The sequence below is a fragment of the Enhydra lutris genome, unplaced genomic scaffold, assembly GCF_002288905.1.
Source record: "Enhydra lutris kenyoni isolate GAN:26980312 unplaced genomic scaffold, ASM228890v2 scaffoldscaffold90, whole genome shotgun sequence".
Classification (NCBI taxonomy): Eukaryota; Metazoa; Chordata; class Mammalia; order Carnivora; family Mustelidae; genus Enhydra; species Enhydra lutris.
Window position 1 is genome coordinate 60,746 of NW_019154174.1, and position 14,157 is coordinate 74,902.

Sequence of the window (14,157 nt, forward strand, 5' to 3'; positions counted from 1 at the left end):
AGGTCTTAACCCACTGAGCCACCCAGGTGCCCCAGGTGCCCTAATTTTTCAATTTTTAAAAACAAGTGAACAAGCCAGCACAAGCAGAGGGAGGCATAGTGGGAGAGAGAATCTCAAGCAGACTCCTTGCTGAGCACGGAGCCTGACATGTTGGGGGCTCCATCTCATGACCCAGAGATCATGACCTGAGCCAAAAATTGAAGTTGGACTGACTGACTGAATCACCCAGGTGTCCCAGAAAAATAATTTTTAAAAAATGAAGAGAAAGAATGACTAAGTTTCAAGAGTCAAATTAAGTAAATGAAGAATAGTGGGGGGGGGAATGATAGGGATATAGATTGAAGTAAAGAAAAAGTACTGACATCTTCTTTCTTATTCTGAAAAGAACATTCCTAGAATAGATTCATTGGGTTGCTATATAAGAACAGAGGTATTTACTGCTTAAGCTAATTACTAAAACACTTAACAATTTACTGCTCACACTACAGATTTGTGCAAAAGGAAACAGTATATGCAACAAAATGCAGTGAAAAAAAGATCAAAATTAAGTTTAAAAAGAAGACAAAGTAGGGACACCTGGGTGACTCAGTTGGTTAAGCTGAGGTTCCCGGGATCGAGGCCCACATCGGGCTCCTCGCTCAGGTGGGAGAGTCTGCTTCTCCCTCTGCCTGCTGCTCCCCCTGCTTGTGCTCTCTATAACAAACAAATGAATTCTTAAAAAAAAAAAGAGGACAAAGTATAAATACAAAATTACTTTATTAAATGAAGCCGATAAAAAGCAAGTAGGACAAGAGGCTGCTTACAGGAAGCCCCTGCCACCCAAAGCCTGCACACCAGGTGCCAGGCAATAAGGGGAAACTGAATGGCCGTTACCTTATTCAGTCCTCTCACCAATTCTGGGAGGTTATCATTTCCTTTTGCAGATGCAAACACCATGACTTGAGGAGTTTAGGAACTAGGATGGAATCCCAAGTGTTATCTGACTTCAAAACCTATGCTGCCTGAGGACCCCTTGTACAGGACACACTATATCTGCCAGGACGCCAAACACTGGAGAACATACAAGGGACGGTACACCTGCCACAGCAGTGCAACGAAGGAAAGAGGCAGGTCATTTTTACAAAGAAACTGAGGCTCAGATAAGCGAGGCAGACATGGAAATATCCATTTTAACCCCAAAAGACAGAAAAACACATGGTAGAAGCATTTTCTTGGCTCTCCACATCTGACCCCTCCAGACACTCCTTTCACCATTAGCGGCTCCAGGATGCTGTCCTTATTCTTTTCTAGGCTCTGTTCCTCTGAGGCAACCTTATCCACGTCCATGACCTACACTGTGATGAATACCAAACATTATTCTAGCTCAGATTTTTCTTCCAATTGCTGGTCTCTATTCCTAATATCTTACTGGGCTTTTCCATGTTGTGCACTACCCAAAATACTACACTTGACAAGCCTAAAATCAACTCAGAATCTGTCCCACCATGCCTGCTCTGATTCCTGCATTTCTGCCACCATTACCTATACTCCTGTGCTCCCACACTCCCGCCCAGCAAGAGTTCACGGTCCCACAAAGCGCTCAACGGAGTGACTACGCAGGTACGTCATGGATGATCACATGTTTGCCCAAGGAGTTAGGCTACTTACCCAGCCCTCCTATCCTTAATTCTAAGGCTCTTTCTCATGCATCCCCTCCGTGTCCACTGCTTTCTGTCTCACACTGCTTTGAGTCTTCTGTGCTTTGGATAGCCACCACTTTCAAGTTCTAAATGATTGATGGCATAAAGTTGTCTGTGATTTGCTCCATACCTACTATTCTGGCTTTGCCTTCCTCCTCCTTCTTCTCTGCCCCTTCACCTCTGTGACAGGTCCACACAACAGAACCTACCAGGCTGTCCTGTTTTTGCTTTTCAAATGCTATATACTCTTTGGTATTCTTTCTTTACTCCTTTGCATGGTAAAGGAATGTTCTTGTTTCCTTTACTTTAGCAGGTGGTATGATTAATATTAACTAACCCAAGGCCAGTAGTCTTCATTTCATAGATACTATTTGATATCACCAAAGACTCGGCTCAGCAGTCTCTCTGTGAAGCCCTTCCACACCCACTACACCCACAGTTCCTCATTCCTGACTCAATCTTCCAATGGACTTCACATTATCATACTACTTTTACCATCATATGGATTCACATTTATAGCACCTATCACAGCGTACTAAAGTTGTTCACATGCTTATTTTTGTGACCAAACAATGAGTTCCTTCAGGGTATTTTTCCTGGCTTACATATGCTCAACTGTGTACATCCATGTCCATAAGTATCTATGTACTCCAAGTGGCCTAGCACAGTCCTTGGAAAGCAGAAGTTACTCCATTAACATCTGCTAGATGAATTGATAATTTAAATAAGATGAAAATGATGTTTCTAAAAAAAATTTAATTAACAGATGAAAACACAAGAATACTGAATCTATATGATTTACACATAGTAACAAAATGTATCAAGAGGGGCACCTGGGTGGCTCAGTGGATTAAAGCCTCTGCCTTCGGCTCAGGTCATGATCCCAGGATTGTGGGATAGAGCCCTGCATCAGGCTCTCTGCTCGGCAGGGAGCCTGCTTCCTCCTCTCTCTCTCTCTGCCTGCCTCTCTGCCTACTTGTGATCTCTATCTGACAAATAAAATAAAATAAAAATCTAAAAAAAAAAAAATTAAAAAAAAATGTATCAAGAAAACATGCCATTATACAAAAAACTGGCAGAAGTCAAACTATGCTGGGAGTTTTTAATATTCCCCCCAACATACTAAATTGAGTATATGCTAAGTAGAATATTAGAACAATAAAACCAACTGTAGAAACCTAAATGACCATCAAAGGGGGAATAATTTTTAAAACACAAACGTATACTCAATCTCTATTTTGTACAATCTGTAATAAAAGTTAATTTTGCTTTTTGATTTTAACTAAGATTTAATAATAAAGCATTTTTCAGTAAAGAGGAAAGGTTATAAGAGAATTTGGCTAAAAAATACATTTAAAATAAAATAAAGGCCTAGAAGCGCCTGGGTGGTTCAGTTGGTGAAGGATCTGGCTCTCGGTTTCAGGGTCATGAGACTGAGCTGGGCTCTACACTGGATGTGTTACCTGCTTAAGATTCTCTCTCCTTCTCCCTCAACCCAGCCCTCCCTCTAAAAAATAAATGAATAAATAATAAATAAAATAAAGCAAAGACCTAGATTTAGTAGTCTACAACTTTTTTTTAAAAGTGCAACATGTAAGAATGTTATTTCCTACCATGTTTGCTGGAGTTTTGATCCAAAGATGTGTTCACAGAAATGCTGTCCACTGTAGTCCACTTCCTTAGTCTTGACTGTGGCTCTTTAATACTGTTCATATCCATATTTACATTCAAGTTTGAGTTCAAGCCTAAAAATAAGACAATAGAAAACCACTTTATTTATTTATTTTAAAGATTTTATTTATTCATTTGAAAGAAGTGAGACAGAGATAACACAAGCAGGGGGAGATGCAGAGGGAGAGGGGAAGCAGACTCCCCACTGAGCTGGGATCCTGACGTGGGGCTCAATCCCAAGACCTGGAGATCATGACCTGAGCCTAAGGCAGCTTAACCATCTGAGCCACCCAGGTGCCCAGAAAAACCACTTTATAAAATACAGCACATTTTCCTTCTGATACCATAACTTCCATTTTCTGGAAAAGCACATGTAACTAATCTGTTTTCAATCCTGTGAATGTTCCTTAATAAATATCACGCTGCAAATGTGGCTCAGCCAAATGATTACAGACAAAGGCAAGGCAGGCAGAACGGACACTCTGGGCCGCCAGCCAAGGCTGTGCAGAAATAAAATTGAGAGAAGAGCCCTGGCTACATTATCAGAGAGCAACAAATAAAAATCCTTAACAGCTATTCTACTATTCAATAAACCAATGTTTTCAAACCATCAAACTGTTAAAACCACAACTGTGTCAACTGTGGAAAACTATTTCTTCATATAATTTTGGTAATTTTAAAATTCCTTGATAAAAGAAGAGATAATTTTAAGGAAGCCAATTATTAAAGTTTATCTCCAATAAAATATATTTTTTTTTTTAGGGACGCCTGGGTGGCTCAGTTGGTTAAGCGGCTGCCTTCGGCTCAGGTCACGATCCCAGCGTCCTGGGATCGAGTCCCACATCGGGCTCCTTGCTCGTCAGGGAGCCTGCTTCTCCCTCTGCCTCTGCCTGCCATTCTGTCTGCCTGTGCTCGCTCGCTCTCCCTCTCTCTCTCTGACAAATAAATAAATAAAATCTTTAAAAAATATATATATATATATATATATTTTTAAAGAGTTATTTATGTATTAGAGCAAGACAGTACATGCACAGGGGAGGGCGGGGCGGGGGGGGCAGGAGGAGAGAGAATCTCAAGCAGTCTCCACGCCTAGCACGGAGCCCAACACCAGGCTCTATCTCACAACCTTGAGAACCTGACCTGAGCCAAAACCAAGAGTCAGACACTCAACCAACCACCCAGGAGCCCCTAAAATAGATCTCTTTAGCTATCCCCCAGGAGCACCATGCATGAAGAAATATTAATAAACACTTTCAGTTGTTATCTTTTGCTTGTAAACAATTTTCAACTGACTGGCCAGACAAAAGACACTGTCACTTGAAAGTAAAAATGTCTTGCTCTAGCAACTGTACTTAAGGGTGAGAGTCTCATATCTCAAAGCACAATTTCCTTGAACTTTGCTGATGACACACATCAGATTCAGATACCCTCTTGGAACAAGGATGGAAATTTCCATCTTAGATATTCTGGCCAGAAAACTGACCGTTAAGCCAGGGTTTCTTAAATTTAATCCAAGGACCATCAATATCAGAATCATCTGAGATGCCTGTTAAAAAAAGACTCCAGTGGGAACCAGAATCTTTGTTTAACACACAGCCACATTGTTCCTATTCTGAATTTCAAAACAAATTAGTTTTCAATACTTGGGTTTCATGACAGTCCATGTGACTGATAACAGGTCATTCAAACTTAAAAACTTTAACAGTGTGAATTCTCTAATATCATCCCTTATTTTTGGAGAGAGCAATTACATTTGCTGCTCTCTGGACTCCTTAGCTAAACCCAAGACCTGGCAAATTTTTCTGTGAACCTGTTCAGACAGTAACTATCTCAGGCTCTGTGGGGCACAAGGTCTCAGTGTCTCTACATTACACTGTTGTAGCAAAAAAGCTGCCACAGAATAACACATTAACAAAAGAGCAAGGCTGTGTTCCAATAAAACTTTATTTACAAAACCAGCCAGCTGGCCAAATTTGGTCAACAGGCTCTAGTTTGCCAGTGCCTGATTTAGACGACCATACTGTGTTTGTACAGGTTCAGCAGACTTCTTAACCAAGAAGTAAGTTTTTTTAAAGGATTTGTATTTATTTATTTTGCGGGGGGGGGGGGGGACGTGGGCCTGCACTTGCGAGCACACGTGCAGGGGGTGGGGACTCTTCAAGCACACTCTGTGCTGAGCGCTGACGGAGCCTGAGGCTCAATCTCATGACCCTGAGAACACGACCAGAGCCAAAACCAAGAGATGGACTGAGTCACCCAGGCACCCCGGGAGACGTATCTCTTGCTATAAAGCCAATCAGAACAGGAAATCCCATATTTAGAAACTTACCTCCTCAATGGCCCAATTTGTATGTCTAGTATGCAAACAGCAAGAGTCACTTCCCTTCACTGGTTAAGATCACAATGTCTCAATGTACTTGAGTATTCTTTCACCACGCTACTATTGTCTCTGGGATCACAATGTAGATAAATTCTAAAGTATTTATCTACATTGGTAACTGGCAAGGGAACTGCTTCTGGAAAACTAATGAGGTTGTTAACCACCCCAAGGACTCAAAGTGCAACCCTCGTCCTAGCTGAGAGTCCACAGCAATACCAGGGAGAGCCAAAATGCGTACTATCCAGCCAGAATGAAGCAACAGCAGGCCCCAGGCCCTGCCCACAGCCCAGAACATGCACACTAACTGACTGTCTTGGACCCAGTTGGGCCAGCAACCAACCAAGCTGGTTTACAAGAAAACACGGTTACAGGAAAAGACAGAAAGAAAAAGCAAAAGGAAGAGGGTGTGATCAAGGCTCAAAATAGAATCAAAGTCACAGAGGAGAAAAGAGACTCAAAGAAGGAGAAAACATTCAGGCCTGAAATCTCCAGAGGGAATAATGCCTGGGGACAGAGCGAAGAAAGGAAAGAGGGAGCAACTGCAGGGACGACCAAGGCAATCCTCCTCTAGCCTTGATTTTCTCCACTCAGACCAGAGACCATCCCTCACTATGTAGGTGAGAATCACAGTTCCAGGTTCCGAAAGCACAGATGTAACTGTTCCCAGCTGTCCCTGCAGAGCAGCGCAGCTCAGAGCATCTCTGGCACGTGGTTACTGCTAACCTTCCCTCTTCTACCCTACAATGAAGCTACCTGGGGCTTCAGAGCAACTTCATGTTTATTCTAACCCACTGTAAAAGAGCAGGGGGTTTGGAAACAGCGTCGTTTTCTTGCATGGAAAGAGGCCTTCCCTGAAGCAAGAAGACTGGCTGAACCGGCAAGAGGCAAAGCAGCTCTTGGAGAGGAATGGGTCCCAGGGCCAGCATGGTTTTCCCGAGGGGACAAAACTGTGCCGCTCGAGGAGCAGACACAGTAAGCCAGGGGCCCCAAGCATCACCCGAATGCTCAGGGTAACGAGAAACCTACCTATCGGGAAGTTGCTAAAAGCATTTATTGGTGATGGCCCTTTTTGCAGCTCAGGTGTAGTGTGGGGCATGACATTCTCGAGGAAAGATTTCATGGCTGGCTGATGGAGTGGCTGCTGCTGAGATGGCGGGGTCTGCTGCTTCGCCAACAGGCTGGGATCGAGTTGCCGGGACTGCTGCATCATTTGCTGCTGCACGCTAAGAGGTCGACCCTGGAAACAGAGAGATGATTGGGAAACACGGTGGACAGAAAGGCTTCCCAGATAGCCACATATTCCTCCTCACTGCCCAATTCACCCCTCCTCCTAGGCAGGAAGGGGAACAATCAGCTGCATATCAGTTAAGAGGACTTTTAGGCAAACAGTAGACTTAACCAACCACATATTCCACTCTATTTTAATAAAGGTATTTCGCATCTCGTTACAATTCTACTGCAATGAGTTCAGATTATGGACGTCATCTACCTGCTGGTCTTGCTGCTGCCGGTTCCCAGAAGGCACGCTTCTCTGACTCTGGGCCCTTTGCTGCTGCGCTAACAATCGCTGGAGGGAAGAGGGTGAAAAGGCTGTCAGCGTCTCGGCGTCACAGAGCTGCGAGCTTCAGGTGACTGCCGCGGATGCACACACCTACAGGGTAGCCTCATCTGGCGTCACCTCTTCCTGGGACTCCCTGGCCTCAAGCCACCGAAGAATTTGGTCTCTTGTTCAATATAAACTTGTACTTCATCAGGGACATTTTCCCCAGTCACCCTACCCCCACCACCCCCTCAGACCCAGCTGGGGGTGCTCACAGAGCAGCCTGTCCTTCGAGTTCATGGTCTGTCCTCACCGACAGACCATAAGCTCCCTGAGCGCCACAGCGCCGGCTCTGTTTGCTGCAACACTTCCTGCACATGGTTGACACCCAATAAACGTATATGACTAAGGCTGTTATTCTACTTACCTGTAATTGGGAGATCTGAGAAAGCTGGTTTAGTTGGGATAGCTGGTTCAGCATGGCTACCTGTTGTGGGCCAAAGAGCGGATTCAGGCCACCGTTGTTTGGTGCATACTTCAGCAATGAAACTGGAACCTTAGGATCACAACGGCAAGTTAATAATGTTGATCAAGTAAGTCAAAACTAACTAAATGTACGGTGTATTCTGAACTGTCAATAAAACAATTAAATCTGTGGACTATTTACTTGGAGGGCTGGTTATGTTCTGTCTTCTTCTGCTTTATTGTTCATATATACTTCCCTGGGTTAACTAAAAGATGACAGGGTGAATCTTAAACCAGCCAATTTACTTTGCTATTGCCCTCCTCCCCTTAAGGTGTTTTACGGAAGGTAATGGTAAATTTTAGGTTTCGTTTAACTTGGACTCATTTTCTTTACCCTGCCCACATCCTTCTGTAAGGACAACTGATGCTGAATTAGCTGCATCTCAAAGACACAAGGATAAGCCACTAGCCGCCTGATTCAAATATCAAGTTTCTCCAGGTCAAGAGAAGAGAGGAGGAGGGAAGGAGTGATTACCTGAGGGGAGAGTAATGGAGGAGGCACTTGAGCACGGAGATTAGGCTGAGATGAACTAAGAGGTTGTGCTGGAGGCTGCTGCATGCCCCGGGGTTGTGCTGCTGTGTTTCCAACACCAAACATACTGGGATTGCCATTCTGCAAAACCAAGCGACAGTGAAAGAATACCAGTGGGATTCTTCAGGGGCAGACATCCCAGCACTACACTGTATTATTGATTTAAACACAGTAACTACATGTGAGAGAGATCTCATTACTTATATAAATCATTCAACAGAGAGCCTAAAATACACACGTGGACTTACCTGTCTAACAGAATTCAAGTTTTGCATACCCAGCCCTGCTATGGAGCCAAGGGCCTGGTTAGGTAGTGCACTATTTGAAGGGGGAAGCTTCATGCTTTGACTGGACATAAACTGCATGTTTTGGGATTCATCTGCTACAATGCCATCCTGAGTGGACAGACAGAAAGATGTGCAACACCAGCCAAGCAAACAAGCAGAAGGGAGAAATCATTGCAGGAACAGAAGAGAAGTCACGTGACATTGCAGCACCAACAGGAAACGGGTAGAAAACAGAAGAGATTAGTGTTAATTCTAGAGTACATAAAAAGAACCAGACATATTTTACGGGATTAAGAAGAAAATACAAATGCAATCCCTATGCTAAACTGAAACATAAAGAGGAGAATGAACTACGAATCCAGTAATAGCACCGGATTATAGTACTTTATATTAAATGCCCTAAACCACTGATGAGAAAATTATGCTATTAAGTGTACTGGTTTATCAGCCACAGGGGTAAAACAAAACAAAACAAAACAAACAACTTACCTTATCAAAGTAAGGGCTGCGCTCCATGGAAGACTCTTTGGAAATCTGAGGCCGAGAACCAGGGCCTTTCCCGACCGTTCGATTGTAATCACCAATATTTAGGCTATGTTTATCTATCTCCATTCGTTTGTCCTGTAACATTCCTAAGAAATGCAGGAAACTATGTTACTATGTAGGAAAACAATCTCACTGGTTTCAGATAAATTTACAGCAGAAAGCAAAATATTCACTCCCTGACATGACTTCTGCCTTGACAAGAACATGTAAAAAATGCATTCAATAAATTTGGCATGCCCAGAAGCAAAGTTGGGTTTAGCAGATACTGTTATTTTACTGAACCAATTAACTTGAAAACAGACCAGTACTAAGATGGTTAAGACTTCTTCCATCATCTTTAATCTGCTTAATTTAGTAATAAAAACATAGTTCCCAGATACAAATAACAAAAACAGCCAAGACAAAGCACCACTGGATAGATGCACACTATGTGCCAGGCACTGTTCAAAATGCATGTTCGAATTTAATGCTGGTAACACTACTATTATCATCTCCGTTTAGCAGATGAAGAAACTGAAGACCAGACTGGTTCACATCTTCTCCTCTGTTTTTCTCTGTCCATTACTCTCCTCATTTTGACTTCTCTGAAACTTTAAACTCAATTTCTTGTCTACCGAACCTGTTATTCCTATAGATTTCTTATCTCTAATAATGGCCACTTATTGATTGCTTTAATGGCTCTCAGCTCCAAAGTCACCCTTTTTGACTGCTGAGTGAAAAGCACATCCGGGCTCTTTACATTTTTCTTTTGCCAGGCTTTGTCAGTAGAGGGCGCTGGAGAGCCACCGAGGGAGGAAGTTCAATGCGCTCACTCGGCTGCTTCTCCACTGCCCCATCCAGCAGCACAGGGTGCTCAGCCACACCCCCTGGCCAGCGTCTCCCAGCATTCCCACATACCTCAAAACCGTGAGACACCTCTCTATGAACAGCTTTGCTCAGCACCCTAGAGGGCAGATTTCCAGCAAGTCCCACCAGCACAGCAGCACAGCAACTTCTCTGCCATTCGGTGAGCCAAGGAGGCGGCAGAGCGCTGTCCTCACAGAAACACACCCATATTCTGGATACGAATTTGCTTTTCCTGGCTGTAATGCTTCTGCCACCCGTGGTCTTGCAGAAGGCTTAATTCTCACAGCACTGCGTCTAATCAAGGAACTCACTCCACAGCAAGAGGAGGACAGTGATGGGATCATGTCCATGGGATCAACTGGTCTGACTGCATACATCATCACCCAAAAGTAGCTAGCCAAACTGATAGGCAGAACTGATTACAAAGCAAGTCAGGGGACAACATCCTCAAAGGACAGGCACGTGGGTGGTACAGTTGGTTAGGCGTCTGACCTTTGATTTTAGTTCAGGTCATGATCTCAGGTTTTTGAGATCGAGCCCCATGCCAGGTTGTGTGCTTATCTCGGAGTCTGCTTGAGTTTTTCTCTCCCTCTATCCTTCCTGTGTTCTCTCTCTCAAATAAACAAATCTTAAAAAGGGAGAGAAGGGGGATAGGCTTCTGCCTCACAGGACACAGTGTCTTCCACATCGCCAGAATACAGAGGTCTGGAAATCAAAAGGTGAGAATGAGAGTGGCTTCTCTCACTATTATACCTCATAAACCACTCAGAGAATTCTTGCTTCCCGGTCTGGCAACTCTGCAGGTTTGGAGATCTCAAGAGACAAAATGGTTCTACCAGGACACACGTCAGGCAGCTGAATTATAAGATGAACACTACACCTGGACATTTTGCCTTCCTGTGCCACTGAACCACAGGCAAAAAGGAGCTTGTGTATTGGCTGGCATGATTGATTCTGAGCACCAAGGGGAAATGGGTTTTCTAACATAAAATGAAGGCCACAAGGATTCGAATCCAGGGGTTCTCTGGCGGGCGCTCTTCAGTATTTCCAGGCCCACTAGTAAAGGTTATATAAAAACTACAGCAATCAAGAAAAGGTACATGAATAAGGGCTCAGACCCTCTGGGAACAGAGGTTTGGGTCACTGTACCAGCAGAACACAGGGTGCTGAGGTATGGCTGAGAGTGGGGCAGCAGGAATGGGTGCTGCAAGAAAGAAGCCATCCACACCAACCACAGCTTGTGACCACAACAGAAACGTGGGCAGGACTCGCTCTGCATGCTTTCTATGGCTCATTACACCAGTGTGGTTGTATAGGCTGACCACTTCTTCTCTTTCCCATTTATATTTTATTCACAAGATACTGAAAGTTAACTTTACAACTGAGTCCTTAGTCTCAACTGTGACTGACTTTGAGCAGCCAATAATAAATGCAACAACTCTTGGGACTATGTCTATCTCAACTTGATGAGAGGGCAGACTTCCTCACCTGTAGGAAAGAAAGCTGTACCTAGCTAAGGAGTGAGACAGTCGCTTTGCCACTACAGTGGAACGGAAGTGTGTGCACAAGGGTGCGTACGGAAGATGGGTGGTCACAGGGTGGGGTGAACTGTACCAATCATCAACCCACTGCCTCTCAGCTCTCACTGCCCCCCAAAAATAAAGGGATCTAGACCCTTTACCTATTTTTCCCTTTGCCAGCTGACACTGCAGCTTTGTCGGTAGAGGCTGCAGGAGACACCGCCAGAAGACCAAAGGTGCCTCCCAGGTCCCGGTGCTCTCTATTGCAGCACAGGCAGCTGCCCCAGACACATGCCCCGGCCAGGCTTACTGCTCCCACCAGCAGCCACTGTGGCAGTTTTGTAGCAGAGCTCAAGTGAGACACCTCCCCAGAAGGTAGATATCCTGTGGTTCTAGTGTGGCACCACAGTGACATCTCTGCCATGTGGTGAGCAGAGGGCCAGGTCCAAGGGTCTGGATCTCAGCCCTGGCCCCGATGCACAGTCTCTCTGTCCTAAGGTTAGTGATCTCTCCTTACCTCTGCTACTCTACCTTCTTTTGTGGTCCCTCTACTTCTTACTAGTCGAACCTTTATTATAAGAATAATTCTTCATATTTATATTAATAAACCTTCCTGCTCAAATCACTGTGTAATTCACTCTCCTGCCTGGAATCAGACTGACAGAATAACACTACCACCTACTGAAGTGTCCAGTCAAGAAAGCTGGAAATCTCTCCCTCCCCCTGCTCCTTCTGGTTCTCTCTCTCTCTCAAATAAATAAAATCTTGAAAGCAAGCAAGCTGGAAATCAGCTTTCACCACACCCACCCCTCACCTCGACACTGAATTGGCTCAGACTGGTTCTTGAATTTGTTGATCCTAATTCCTTCATCTTCACTGAATAAAGAGGCTGCCTACCTACTATCTTATTTAGAGCTTTGAAATCATCATTGGCTACGGCAACAAATCTCCAACCACTTTTGATACTTTTAGTATCTTTTTCTCAGTCTTCTGCCACCAATCTCTTCTGTCCTAGGATCTTTTCAACCTGTAGCCACATTTTTTTAAAAACATAAATCCCAATCATGTCATTGTCCTATTTAAAATCACTTAATCCCATACCTCCAGAATGAAGTTCAAAGCCCCCAGCTCCTCATGATTTAGCACCTGCCTCATATTCTAGCACCCTCCCCCAGTTGAAGCTTCTCTCATTACCACACTCCCACCACCAAAATTAATTTATATTTCTTCTTCTACTGCATGGAACTACTTCCATTTCTCTAGCCCGGTTCAACTTGTCTCTGTCTTATGATCTGGGCCTTTGCACCTACGGTTTCCTAAATTACTAAGAGTCTATCACCCAACCTGGATAATTCCTTTTTTGATCGGACTAGATCTGAGATCATCACAGACTACAATCATGATGACCTTAGACCTGCACAGTGACTTGTACTTTGAAGGCAGTCCACTCATACACCACCACACTCTAGTGTATGCTGAGAGCACAGGAATGCTGTGACAAGAACTCAGATCTCCACTCTCTTGGACCAGGTCAGTGCTTACTTAGAACCATGACATCACAGAAACATTTGTCCATCCATGATGAATATGAACCCCAACTGATTTAACTTTTTCTTACCTCCGGAAAGATCCATCTTATTGCTCTGTACATTTTCTTCTGGTGAGTCTCTCTGAAGTAAGAAAACACAGTGTGTTAGCAGGTCTTAATTTATCAATGTAAATAAATTAAAGATGAAATTTTTTACTTTACTTCACTATTTGTCAAAAATTAAGGACTGAAAAACTCTTTTCATTGCCTAATAAGAAAAAAATTTCAAAATAAGATGTGATCAATATTTTTAGCTAAAATTATAAAAATAAAGGCAGCTTCAAAGCCAATTTTACTCTAACCTCCAGCACAGGCATACAACTAAAAGACAGTAGTAACTTGTTAAGAAAACCAAAAAACCGTACTTAGAGTAAATTTACAGACCACCATTAAAAGGGGAGGGGGCTGCTAGGAAAATACACTTACCGAAAAACTGATATTTGAAAACTGTTTAACGAATGGATTTATCCAAGCTTCTTCTTGTTTGTTTCCACCTTTCATGGTTCCCTTTGGAAAACAAAAGAGTAGAAAGCTACCACGGCCACCTCTATTGATCTGAGCACACTGATGGATTAATAAAAACTTCAAGACAATTCCCAACTCTCATTTTTAGCCAATTAAATTCTCCTCCAACAAACTCTTAGCAGAGTTGTTAACAATTACAAATCAACTTATTTGATTTTCAACTTCCTTTGCTCCAGTCCTCTGGTATAGCTGTAATGTACAGAGAAATCTCTAAAGGCAAGTAGTCAGAAGGAAAAGACGGAAGCAAAGGGCCTTGACCCACAAAAAGAAAAAAGATCCTCAGAATAATGAGAACTGCTCATCAGTTTCCAGTTAACAACTGGACTGTGTTCTAAGTGCTTCATTACAATCTGGATTTGTGGAGTTCTGACACCACACTAAAGTCAAAGCAGTTGTTAGGTTCCATAGGTTAGTCCAAAGAAGCCAATGTAACCAGTAATTTAATTATGCTATGAGCACTGTACTGAAAAAGCATCCCATGTTTCCAAATGAAAAGCTATTTCAAAATTTTAATTTGT

At 43.4% G+C, this 14,157-nt stretch overlaps 1 protein-coding gene across 7 annotated transcripts in view; it reads right to left on the reverse strand.

Moving 5' to 3' along the window:
* Positions 1–14,157, reverse strand: part of LOC111162174 (trinucleotide repeat containing 6A) — a 162,689-nt gene that overhangs the window by 16,768 nt on the left and 131,764 nt on the right. For 6 of the 7 annotated variants that reach the window (XR_002641563.1, XM_022526380.1, XM_022526382.1 and 3 more), the window contains 8 exons: positions 13,541–13,621; positions 13,145–13,196; positions 9,104–9,246; positions 8,271–8,408; positions 7,698–7,826; positions 7,220–7,297; positions 6,757–6,967; positions 3,293–3,424 (listed from right to left, as the gene is read on the reverse strand). Coding sequence is in view for 6 of the 7 variants with exons in the window: in XM_022526380.1 (XP_022382088.1) it covers positions 3,293–3,424; positions 6,757–6,967; positions 7,220–7,297; positions 7,698–7,826; positions 8,271–8,408; positions 9,104–9,246; positions 13,145–13,196; positions 13,541–13,621 (964 nt within the window). In the remaining variant the exon portion in view is untranslated. Of the gene's footprint in view, positions 1–3,292; positions 3,425–6,756; positions 6,968–7,219; positions 7,298–7,697; positions 7,827–8,270; positions 8,409–8,575; positions 8,723–9,103; positions 9,247–13,144; positions 13,197–13,540; positions 13,622–14,157 lie in introns of all 7 variants that reach the window. The other variant, XM_022526379.1, reaches the window with a different exon arrangement.